Below are 13714 nucleotides of genomic sequence, written 5' to 3'. Positions count from 1 at the left end.
AAACATTTCAGGTGATGATGATATGTCTCCGCCAAGGTAATAGTTTGGGAGGACTCGGAGCAAGAGTTTCATTTTGTTGATTTGTGTGTGTGTGTGTGTGTGTGTTATGTATAGGCCAAGGGCCTTTAATTGTATTGGACTTGAATTCCACTTTTGTTATAACCAAGCACTATCTTGGAAAGTTGTAAGCCTTTAGGGCACTTATTATCTGTTTTATTCTCATATCTTATTTTTTGTTGTAACATATGTTATAGATTCAGGGTTAAACTTGTGAATATATATCTACATATGTTACCATTTGTACAATAATTGGGATTAATGGAAGATAACTATTTCATCGCATGCTATTACGTAACTAATATTGTAGATGATTTATTGTAATTATTTCAAGGCGTTACAATTTTATTTTTTTTTCAAAATTATGGATAAAGATACTTTATACCCAAACTTATTGAATAATTACATTTCATGATTTATCACTCCCACTGATTTCACCATTCTTATTTGATATTATCAGTTTCTGCAATTCTTGTATTATGGCAAGGATAGTAAAACTAATATCCTTTAAATTTTTCAAGATAATTTACAAAATAATCATTGATTATTCTAAAATTCAATTTCTTTTCATGTGGATCAATAATTTTAATATTCGTAGACAATTCCAAACATGCAGGTGTCTTAAGTTCGATTTCCTTTCTGTTTATAGTTTAAAATGGGTGTTTAGAACTGCCTTACTAGGTACCTGATTCTATATTAAAACAATAGATCATAATAACATATATCCACAATGTTATGGGTATTTAGAAATTATTTAGCATGCTCTTAGTCATATTCATTACAGTACAATAATGCTTCTCAACTACATCATTTTGTTGAGGCATTCACAAATATTATGCCTCTCATAGAGTTTAGCAAATAGACTTGTGCTTTGCACTATCTTTATGATTTTCACATTTTTGTTTAATTGACTTTCGTCCTTGATAATATACACATCAATGGTGTCCATTTACTAAGGATCTTATATGTAATAAGTAAACAAAATCATAAAGTGAAAATTTATCTATAAAAATGATAAAATAATTTTATTTACCAAAAATGAAGTGCCAAAAGGACACATTAATGTTTATTTGGGTAATATCAAGAAGCCCTTTATATGTTGTGATACTTTACTTAATGTGATTAAATTGTTTTTTCCTTAATGTAACCCATACTCTCACTAAAAGCGATAAAATCTAAATTTAAAATAATCTCATATTTACTAGTTTTTATAACTTTTCTCAACAAAAAAAAAAAATAGTATAATCTTTTATGCCACAAGTTTTAAGAGTTTTCATTTATCAAGTTATATTTAGGACCAACATAATGGTGCAAAATAAATTAAAATTTTGAAAAATCATTAAATTTTAATTTATACAAACCATTATAAATAATACCAAAATTTACAAAATTAACAAAAGAGGTATTTTCAATAAATTAAAATTTTATTCTAAATTTTGAAAATAACCATCAAGGTTAATTAAATTTGGACAAATCAAAAAATAATTTTCAAAATTAGAATGAACATAGTTTTTTTTTTTTTTTTTTAAATAAAGTCTAAATAATGACCAATGTCTAAAAATAAATAATAAGTTCCAATAATTTCAATTGAAATTTTAACATAATCGGTTTGAAAATAATCTTGCATTGTATTGAAAACATGAGCAGCTATTTTCTTTCTTTTGAGACTGAAAATTTTGAGTAGACTCATTTTCTTTAGGTCGCTATTTTTTTTTTTTTTTTTGTGGTCGTTTTCTAGATTTTCTCCCTTTCTTTTCGGCTCTTTAAATTACAAGATTAATAAATGATATCTCAATTCCTTAAGTTTTGTCTCTTCTTAATAAACATGTTAATCAATTTATTAACTTTTTACTTACTATTCATGGAATTATAATTAATATGAATGACCTATACTGAAGAGACAAATTGTTTAAAATAAATTGCACTAAAATAAATTCATTGACAAAAATTCTTAAATTCTTTAATTGAACAATCAAGTTAGACAATTCAATAACATACTCATAGATCTCATATATACCATCAAACTTTATGTTGGCAAACTTAACTATAAGTGTCCCAGCAAAAAACTTATTACCAGTTTGGAAATGATCTTTCACATTATTTATCATTATTAGTTTAAGGAAGTTAAAACTTAATATTTGCTATAAACATTCGCATAAAAACATAAAATTTTATTTGTTCAATCCTTTTATATTTTATATTTTTTTTTATCTGCGTAAATCATAATAGCAGTAAATTTCTCAAATAATAACACTAAGTCAAAATTCATAATATTGAGACAAAATTGAACTTGTTCTATTCATTTTGACAAATCTTTTTCATTTAAAATCGAAACAAACAAAATATACAAATATAGCGAAATAAAACTTTAATCAATCATTCATGCTCATTACATTAATACTAAAGAGTAATCAATAATTGACAATTGGTCAAGATAAAAACATGTTTGAACAATCACAAATAGTATTACCGTGATTTACCTTTGGAATAATCTAATGGCATACTATTTAACAATTATGGTGATTTCCTTTCTGTCACGCCCCAGATTTACACAGTTCGACTCACATAAATAAACCACCCAACGATGAATAATAGATAACAACTTTCATGCAAATGAATATAATATAGTCACACAACACATGTGTTTATCTAATTTTATACATTCCTAGATATAACATCTAAGTATAATGGATGTTTTGTAACTAAAAACATACACAGATGTTACATATAGTATTTATTTCTATGCTTGCAAAGCAATATAAAATCACATATGATCCGAGTCATAAGTGGAAATAAGTGTAATGCTCATTGTTTTTTTGTGTATTAAAAAACCCTCATTTTTATATTTTAAAAATTAACATTTTAATTTGTTTCACGTATAAATGTTTTTAGAATATCTTGATCTTAAGGGACTTCGAAAAAATACTACTATATAAACAAATGAAAAAAATCTACAAAACTACATGTTTGCTTAGACTATGAATGTTTGAAATAATATAATGGGACAAAACTTACAAAGTAGTATGAGAATAATTTTTTATAAAAAATTTTAATTGAAAAGAAAATTCCACATAATGATTCAAATATCATTCTTTAAAAAGGTTTTGTCAAAACTGTGATGTGAAAGTCCCATTAGAGAACTAACCTCTTTTCAGGTGTAAACGAAAGTACATAAAAAAGTTCAAAGATATGAAGTATTTTGCCCTCTCATAAATAACACCAAGCAAATTTGCAACTAGCAGAGGTGTCTTTGTTGGTCAGGTGGATCCTCCATGACCACAGGTTTTCATTTTGTTCCATTTGTATCTTTGCCACAGCATTTGCACAATGATTTGACTATCTAAAGATGTGATTGACGCAGGATCCAGTCATTTGAAACAAAAATCTTGCATCTTCAATTTATGCTCTAAATGGAAATTCTTCTAGTGCTTCCATGCAATTTGTTTCCATTTGGATGTCTCTCCATCCTTTCTAAAAAAAGAAGGTTAATCCTCTATAAATTTCTTAAATCTTCGTTTCAAGACTGTTTACGCGAAGTTTGCTAGTGAAACAATCATCTCTGAAGAGGCCGCCAAATCCTTCTTTGCTAACCCTTTTTTTGCACTCCCATCCGTGTTTTGCTTTAGCATCCCTGCAGATGGGCAACACTATATATATTGGCTACTTCTGTTGAGCAAAACGTCCCGAGTTTGTAATCTTGGGGTGTTTGGATAGGTAGTATTTTTAGTGTCCTAGAGTGATTGAGTTCATCACATCAAGAGATTCTCTTTGACAAATGTTGCGGTTCCATTGCATGAAAGGTATATGACTCGGTTCGAACCTATGCACAACATTGTTTTCATCTCTTTTAGGCACCAACCCATTTCTAGGTCTTTACTTATTTGTTCTTCAAGCCTCTTTTTCATAAAGTTTTTGTAAAGATTCTTAATTCTTGCTTGATTGAGCTTTATTTATAATAGCTCAATTCCTTTGTGCTTGATCAAAACCTCATAGGAGCTCAAGTCTTGAGATCTTGAAAATTGTGCCTGTTGTGAGCTTCACAGGAGCTTGAGTGTCTGAGTTACTAGGGCTAATGCTTGACAGGTGCCTAACATGGGCTCGAGCGCTTCAGTTGTTGGGACTAGCGCTCTTGTCAGCTTGATGTGAACTCAAGCGCTATCGGTGCACTTTTGGTCCATTTTATGACCATTTTGCCCCTAAATTGTTTTAAAAGATATTTCTTCATCATTTCTTGATAAAAGAGACCGTTACACTTTTTTAAGAATCATTTTCTCTCTCTACAAGCTTGATAGCTTGTTCATTCCATTGATGAGTCTTGTCTAATATTCAATCTAAAATTTTGAAGTATGACTTGAAATAAATTGTTTTACTTGGATTATTTTTATTTACACCAAAACCTTCACATATCTTTTCATATTTCTATAACACCATGGCCGATGAGCATTGGAGCCTTTGAAGACGGAGATCAAAGCGAAGAGCTTCGTGGTTGCTATTGAATCAACGGAAGTTGACATTGTCAAAGCCACTTTGGAGCAGAAATTAAGTTTGTTGAAGCTTGTGGTGAACTAATTCAATGGTTTAGGTAAACTTGAGTAAAGTTATAATTCCTTCATCTTGAGTATTATAACTGTTTGATTTATTAGTGAATTTTCTTTCGGTGTTGAGATCGTGATTTTCATCCCGTAGGAGAGTTTTTCTATAGAGTTTCCACGTAAATTCTTGAGTCTCATGATTGATTGCCAGGTGGTTGATTAAATGACTCAATGGATGAATTAATGGAGTAGATTATTCTATTGCTATATTGGTTGCTTGATTAATTGATTGGTTCATAAACAATATTCTAATTTATATTGAAATCAATTAATTACTTGGTAATTTTACAATTGGCGTTATTTGTTAAAATTGGCCTATTTACCCCCCTCTGGGCACAATTCCATAGGAATTTGATTATTCTGGGTCCGTTTGAGAAGAATTAAAGTGGGTTTTTTTGGTTATTTTAGCCGCAAAAGACAAAATAAGCTATTTTAGCCACAAAAAACAAAACATCACATCCAACCCATAATCATTATACTATTCTCTCACAAAAAAAGTCAAAAAAATCAAAAAACCAAAAAGCCCTTCCCAAACCAAGCTTTTTGGCCCAGGCTAAAATAGCCAAAAAAGCCAAAAAGTCAAAAAGCCAACCCACTTCCCAAACGGAAGCTCTATTTGTTTGGCAAATTAGCTTATGAATACAATATGATTTAATAATAGAATTATTAATGTGATAATATTAGATTAGAGATGCAAAATAAAATGTTTGTTGTACTAGCGTGTTATTAATTGGTTAAGATTATCTATGAAATTATGTTGAAGTTCTCATTGTATAAAATGCAACTTTGTCACAAGATTAGATTAACAATCCCAACCTTCCATAGAAATGCTAATCCCACCATGTGTACAGATTTATAGTCCGCTTCCACTTTTGCCAATTAAACACGATTTACATAAAGTTCATAGAATTACTAATCCAATTTTCTCATCTATGGAGCGAAACAAACATGACCTAATAGACAGCTCTATTCAATATGTCATCCAATTAAGAGAACACATGAGAGGCCTCCATGTTTAATATGCAAGTGTCTGCAAGGTTGATGGAAAACCCACAAACAATGCAGTTTAGTGTTGAAAAACAAAATATATAAGCCAACTATGGATCGATGATATTGATGTAATACCATAAAAATTGCCAAAAGGAACATGTGAAGCAAAATTTTATGTTCAAAGAAAACTTGCAGTGCTGACAATGATCAAATAAATAATCATTAATTGACCAAATATTTGATGCAAAGCAAATCAAGATGAAGAAACAGGCATGGTATTTACAGTCGTCCCCATGTGATGAATGACAAATCCATAGATCTTCCGCTTCAGCTGCTCAATCTTTCTTGTCAGGAGTTCATTCTGTTTTGACACCATGCGATCCAACCAGTCGTTGACTCGCTTTAGCTGTGATAGCACTGCAGCAATTGGGCCACAGTCGAGTCCACCATCAGAATTACACTTCCCAAACACTCGGAAACCAGCATCCAAGGATTCCTCGACAAACCGTACAAACCACATTTGCATCTCTGATTGCAAATTCATTCCAAGTTCCACAGTTTCATTCATTCCATGGCCCCTTATCCATCCTTTGCCAGTAGCATCTGAGGGGAGTGATGGAGCAATTGTATTCGTCTGGTTTTTAGAAGGTGCATTGAGAGAGTGCCGTTTTGATGAACTTTTCTGCAGTGTTGGCCGAGGAGACTCAATTTTTTGGTCGGTTAGGAGAGAGACAATTTCAAGATCTGTGGCCAGAGCAGCTTCTACCCAAAGAGAAACGGATTTTGAATGCTCTGTCAGGATATTGTCAGTATGATGAGGGACAGAACTTCGGTTAATTGCAATTGATTCAGCAGTTGATGTTGATTTCACGACTTCATCATAGATTGACATGAAGCGGTCAATGGTGGGTAAAGGATTTCCTGCCTTTGATGTAGAACAAAGATCTGAAAACATGCTGAAATAGAAGGCATAAAAAATCATGCTCATGTCGAACTGTAAAAATGAATTGTACAAGTTCAATTTTTTATGTCAGTGTCACCAGATGCTGGTGAGGAATGAACTTTAAGCAAGTCCTCAACAATTCTAATAAGACAATGGATTCAAGCTCAGAAGGAGCTAAAGAACTTAGGTTTTGTTCTCCATATACACAGACGTATCAACTGAGCTACCTCACATCCTAATAATCATCAGACTATGTTTCAAATTGTCTGCCACATCATATTAGTTATCTAACACAAACACTATATCCCCAATACCTAAAAAACATGTTTGTGCGAGAAAGAGAGAGAGAGAGAGAGAGAGAGAGAGAGAGAGAAACAATGAGGCACGTGTGTACGGGGATTGGTAGGTATGAGTCTATTGATACAGTAAAACGAAAATAGCGGGATATCGGTATGGGTGCTTATGTTTGTAAAAAAATATTTATTTTTAATTTAGAATAATGTAAAATTAGTTAAATTGTTTAATTGGTTTACAAGCCACAGTTTAATGACAAAATAAAGGTATAAACTGAAGTTAAATGACATTATATTGAAGAAAGTACAAATCAAAGTTTAATTTTAAAATCATGCTAAGTATAGATAAAAGGCCAATTAATCTAATTTTACAAACAGAGGAAAAAGAAAATATTACTCTAGTTGAGGCACCACTGGGTACAACAAAAATTAAGAAAAAAAAATGTGCTTCTTGTACCTAGTACATATAAAAGTATCATGCAAAGTACCAATACCCAAAATGTATCCGGTATGGGTAAAACATGTTTTTCCAAGTAACCATGCTTCATAGAGAGAGAGAGAGAGAGAGAGAGATTACCTTAAGCTCCTTACAATAGACTCGGTGACAATGGCCTCTTCCAAAGCTTCAGCTGCAGCTGTAGAAGCAAGAGCCTTCCTCTGCATAGCTTCCTGCATTGGATCAGCATATAAAAACCAGAATTCAGGCCAAGGAATGATTTGACTAAATGTTTCTGTTTTTAACTGATTTTGATGGTAATCGTTGCTGAGCTTTCCATAAGTACCAAAGTTGGTAGATGTAAGTTCTAGTTCAATTCTAGCCAATTAAAGAGAAATGATAATCTTCATGTTTACCTTTCCTAGCTTTGCAAGGGTTGCAGAGACTGCATCCAATGGAATACTGCCATCTGTCCATTTCTTTTCATGAATAGTGATTCCAGAAGCCACACATATTGGCTTCTCAGTCACCAAACCACCTTCAGTCAAGCTAGATTTTGCTTTCTCTCGGGTTTCAGAATCATCTCTATTGGGTTTTTGACTATCCACATCACTTAGACGCCTAGAAATAGCAGCCTGAAAAATTGAATATTGAAAGAACAAACAAACAATTAAAAACAGTAGCACATTTTTATTCTATTAGGCTGAATAAAACTACACAAAAATGAGTAAAAGAAAGAGCTAAAGATAAACTAAAATGAGAAAGAAAAGATAGGTATGTGTCAGTCAAGTAGAGCATTATCCCCAGAATTTACTAGTAAATTACTTTTTATTAATTCTACTAACTAAATGCCCACATCCATGACCTAAACAAGTACTTGTTACCAAACTAGTTGTTATGATGACCAACCAAATCCGAACACATCTCAATCACATTTAACTTTTAAGAGGGTTATATCCAACATACCATATATCACTTCCCCCAACCCTGAACTCTAAGATGTTTTACACAGTTAGAAATTGCTACTTAGAATACAGTGGCAGGACATGATTAAAACCTAATTAAAATTGCTGCAGTAATTAAGTTCAGTAGTTACAGATACTACATATGGTTGCCTTTGTATAGTCAAATTTAATGGAAGAGCTGGAGTCTATGTCTATCCATTGAAACTCACTCGTGTTCAAACTTTTCTTTCATTCTTTCAGTTAATGCAATTCTCTGTAAATATGAAGAAGACCAATGCAGACATGATATTATTACTTTCAACAAGTTAGTAATGGTATACAACTAATATCATAGGGACAGCGTGTTGAAATATTAAGTACACTAATACCAGTTTAGTGTATTCTGTGATCAATTATTAGATTTCATTTATGTTGGAGATATTAAATTGAGTATGTAAAATGGTGCATCAATTTTTTCATCAAATTCAAATCTAATGAAAAAATGGCTAATAGTATACTCCAACCATTTCATCAAATCTATATCAAATCAAGGGACAGGCAATTTTTTCACTAAATCAAGGATGAATCAAATCCTTCACTAATCATATTTTAACTTAAATTTGATGAAATTTTAAAGCATAAGGATTAGAGATGGTTTTCTTTCATCAAAAACAGATAAAAACATGTATTTAGGACAAGTTTGAATTTTTTTTCAAAAAGATTGGATGAAAAAAAGAGTAAGGATTGCAGATGCCTAAAGCACCAACAAGTAAGAGCAATTGAAAAAATACATGGACTTTTGTGGCTGAAGACGACTCTCTCGTCAATTGTTCTCAAAAACCCCCTCAGCATAAGGTAAACAAAAAAGCAACTTCTTTTTTTTCAAAAACAACAATCCACCAGATGATACAGGGGACAGTCACACTTCAAACTTAACTTTCTCATCATTTGGTCTCAGTGTTTCAGTACTACCTCAGTGCCACAAACCTAAGCCCTTCTCTCAGACTATATCAAACACAGCAGTATGTTACACTCAGCATACCAACAATATAAAATCACCTATCAATTCAAAACAAATTGCTAACAAAACTTACCTGAGTTCGCAAAATTGCTTGCAAATCCAGCTTATTTTTCGTTGAACTCTTCTCTTTCTGCTCCACCACCGCTTCCGTGGTTGCCCCTGGTTCATCCCAGCTCTTCCTACTTGCCTTTGCCGACCCAACAAGTGCCTCTGAAACCTTCGATATCCCAGCAGCAATAGTCGCCATTTTTTTCTTGCTAGCCGAATCCACCGCCCCAACAACAGGTGAAACCTTAACTCCGCTAGACAATCTCCTCCCCGGAGAAACCGACAACCTCCTCGCATTCGGCGATGCCTGTCTCCGCCCATTCGGCGATGGCTGTCGATACCTTGACGGCACAATAATCGCCGGCTCCTTCGAAGTCCTCCGATTCTCCTCACGAGCTACAGCCAAGCTTGGAACCACACATTTGGATGGCACCGGAGACGCCGACCTCTTCACTTTCCCCGCCGGAGACGGATCTCTCTCCACAACAGCCGAATTCTTCTTCCCAACCGATACCGATCGTTGTTGCTTCCCAGAAGCAGGAGAAGAAAACCTCTGAGGCCTATCAGAGACATTCGATTCCTCATTTTTCTCCGCCGATACATTATCTCTTGGTGCCAGAACTCTCCTGGCGCTATACTTTCCATTCATAACCTCAAATTTCGATTCCTTACCATCAATTTTCGATTCGTGAAGTTTCTTATTCGTAAACAAGGCCGCGATTGGATCGGTTGATGGATCTGAGTCTGACACAGGCTGGATCACGAACTCGCGTTTGGAGGCAGAGATTCGAGCGATGAGAGGCTCGGGAGTTCCGACGAAGGAGTGGCGGCCAGCGATGGGGCGGAGGCCGGAGGCGCGAGGGACGGGAGAGTCGAAGTCGAAACGATCGACGTAGAGGAACTGGCCGAGCTGGAGGCGGTTGGTGAGGATGAGATCGGTGTCGCGGTCGGAGAGAGAGACGTAGGTGGAGTTGAGGGAATCGGAGAGTTGGACGTAGAAGCCGTGGTTGGGCCAGAGATCGGAGCCGGCGAGAGCAGGGACGATGCTGATTAGTTGGAGGAGAGGGGAGCGGTGGTCGCCGGTGACTCTGGTGTTGGAGTTCATGGACTGGAGGAGCTTTAGCAGGATTCCTGCAGTGAGAGTCGCCATTGATGATGAGAAGGAAGAAGAATGAGAGATTTGATGAAGAAATTAGGATTTTATTAAGAAGATGAATGCGAGAGAGAGAGAGAGATAAGAGAATTGCCAGAGGGATTGCGTTGGGGTCAGTAAATGATAACCGTTGGAGGGGCTTTGAATTTGAAATGCCCGCTTTTATCTCTTCTTTTTAAAAATTTTGAATTGATACGAGGAGTGGAGAGATGGAATGTAACGGGTCCACAGCCTACCCCACAAGAAACTATCCCGCACGGCCCACGGGAGTGGCGAGCAACACATAGCTCGGCCTGGCCTATTTGGGCCCGGGTTTGGGTCGGACTGGGCAGGCTTTGTAGGTTTTTGTTTTTTTAGTAAGCCAGACTGGCCGGTTCATGAGCTAAAAAATGGGATTCAAACCCACTTATAATAGGGTCGAGGGCTGCGGGCCTAGTCGGGTCTTTTTTTATTTAAAATAATGAATAATAAACACATTATCTATATAGATTATTTGTTAGGGATAAAAAAATAAAAGTAAAATTATACTAGAGTATTTTAGTTAAAATTGATGACATGTTTTGTTTGATTATGTTTCATGGTGGTATTTAAATTTAATTATGTATGATTTATATTTTTTTAATTATAAACTTATAATTAAAAAAGCATGCAATTATGTAATTTTTTTTCTTTCAAAATGAAAAATTTTATATATATGAAAATGAAACTTTCAATATTATAATATTAAATTAATTATATAACATTTATTGAATGAATAATTTTTATTTCAAAATAAAATAAAATATTACAAAAATTTATATCATTAAATAAAATAGGTGTAGATTATTGATGATGGTACAACAATTACATCATTACAAGTCAAGTACATCCCAACTATATTGGCACCTACTAGCCTATCAATCATTTGCATTATACTCTACCTCAATAATATAATATAAAAAAATGAAATAAAATAGTAAAAAATAAATTGATGATCAATCATTTGAGGAGACAGACATTTCGGTCGCATTGCCCGAAGATATGTTATCCAAATCATTTTGAATTCGCTCATTTTCATTATAAATTTGTCTTCTCATAAGCGCATGCATATGATCTCTCGATATCATCAGTGCCTCAACCATTTGGGGTTAAAGCCTGCTACAGTAATCACTCAACACCCGTCCACCTGCACTAAAAGCTGTTTCTGAAGCAACTGTAGAAATAGGAACGGTTAGTATATCACGGGCAATCTATGAAACCACCGGCCACATAATTTCATTTTGTTTCCACCATTTTAAAATGTTAAAATTATCGAAATCATCCAGTGGTGGGCTTTCCAAATAACGTTGTAGTTCAAAACTACTTATGATTGTATGTTAAAATATTCTTCTACTTTTATTGCTGAAAAAACCCTAATCTCCCGCCTCGAGATGAGACTGCTAGTGTAGTGTTTATAGGTGTGTTTACAGATGCACCTGCCTTGTATTCTTCAAATAATTTGTTACATGTTTGTATAATAGGGGCAAATTGTGTTTGATCAACGAACATACGTTCTAAAAATTCTTGTAAACTAATTTTTTATACCTAGGATCAATTATTATGGCTATTATCCAAAAAACAACCTAAAAGGGGGGTGAATTAGGCTTTTATAAATTAAAATTAATAATACCTCAATAAAATTAACTACTAGTACAACAAATTATTAACAAGTACAATGATGAACTTAGCAGTAAATGATCAAGCAAAATAATAATGAAGTATAACTAACATACAAGGTAAATCAAATGATTAACACATGAATATTAGATAGTTATAGCAGTAGTAGGAAAGTAAAGAGATCAGGGAAGAGGAAACAAACAGATTTATAGTGGTTCGGCTTCAACCAAGCCTACATCCACTCCTCAAGTTTCACTTGAGATTTTTCACTATCTTCTAGTTTCACATAGGTGCTAGCAACCTCTTTACAAACGGAGCAATCCTCCACGGATTTTACATAGATTTCACAAGCCCAAGCCCTTACAAATCTTAAGTGATTCACAAGCACTCTCAAGATTTCAAGAACGCAGTGTTTGCAACACTTTTACAAGATGAAATAGTATTTTTGCTTTCAAAGAAATCTTACAATAAATATCTCTCAAAGATAGATATATAAAATGAAAATTTAATTTTTCTGTAAATCTCACACAGAAAAGATGTGCTTAAAGTTATAAGGCTCAGTGTATAATTTCTGAGAATAGATGTGAGTGATTATAGATCAAAGAATATTTTCAGATTTTTTGTAACTTGTTTACATTAGAGGTTTTGGTATATGTAATGAAAATTATAACCATTTATAGCCGTTTATAGCTATTGTACTTCTATCATTACCAATTTGAATATTTTTCACTTCATCATTACAAATTTGAATATCTTTCACTTGAACCTTTTGAACCTTTTGGCCTTTTGAACCTTTATAGCCGTTTATAACCGTTGTACTTCCATCATTACTAATTTGAATATCTTCCACTTGAACCTTTTGGCCTGCTGCTGTGTTAGGCTGTTTGAACCTTTGTTTTGGGCTGTTTGAACTCCTGATTTAATCAAATATTAAATACATTCTAACAACATTTAGGATAAAGGTTTATGTGAGAAATAATAGGACAAAATAAATTTTGATTATATTTTTCTCTTTCAAATAAATCATCAAAATAAATTTTGATTCTATTTTTTTCTTTCAAATAAATCATCAAAATAAATTTTGATTAAAATATAATTAAATAAATCATTAAAATAAATTTTGGATTCTATTTTTCTCTTTTAAATAAATTAAAACATAATTAAATAAATCATCAAAATAATAAGTCTAACAATCTCCCTCTTTTTGATGATGGCACACAATGATATTTTGATTTGATTTGGGAGTAACAAAGGCTCCCCCTCAAGTCATGCTCCCTGAATTCATTTCTAAATATATAGGTTGGCACATATGTAAAATAAGCTTTAATAAATTTTAGATTTTATTTTTCTCTTTCAAATAAATTAAAACATAATTAAATAAATCATCAAAATAAATAAGTCTAACAATGGCTAAACCTAAAAGATAAGGCATATGATCAAAATATTTATCAAATTTTACTTTCATTGAAGTAATAATGGTTACATAATATTTATTACCCATATATTTCACAAAAACTTTAATTATTTCTGCTAACATATGTAAAACAAATGGTGAAGTAGGAATATATATATATATATATATAAGAAAATAATTTTGTTAAA

At 33.1% G+C, this 13714-nt stretch overlaps 1 protein-coding gene across 1 annotated transcript; it reads right to left on the bottom strand.

The window, feature by feature from the left end:
• Window positions 1-5749: 5749 nt before the first annotated feature.
• LOC114294290 (serine/arginine repetitive matrix protein, putative (DUF936)) lies at window positions 5750-10626 on the bottom strand. Its single transcript, XM_028238414.2, has 4 exons — window positions 9350-10626; window positions 7728-7946; window positions 7453-7544; window positions 5750-6595 (listed from the first exon to the last, which is right to left on the bottom strand). The coding sequence occupies exons 1-4, from the start codon at window positions 10472-10474 to the stop codon at window positions 5893-5895; spliced, it is 2139 nt and encodes a 712-aa protein (XP_028094215.2). The 5' UTR covers window positions 10475-10626; the 3' UTR covers window positions 5750-5892.
• Window positions 10627-13714: the final 3088 nt, after the last annotated feature.

This window comes from Camellia sinensis, chromosome 13, assembly GCF_055761805.1.
Source record: "Camellia sinensis isolate YWXY chromosome 13, ASM5576180v1, whole genome shotgun sequence".
Lineage (NCBI taxonomy): Eukaryota > Viridiplantae > Streptophyta > Magnoliopsida > Ericales > Theaceae > Camellia > Camellia sinensis.
Note: the sequence above shows the minus strand (reverse complement) of the source record. Positions and strands in the feature narration are given on the sequence as shown.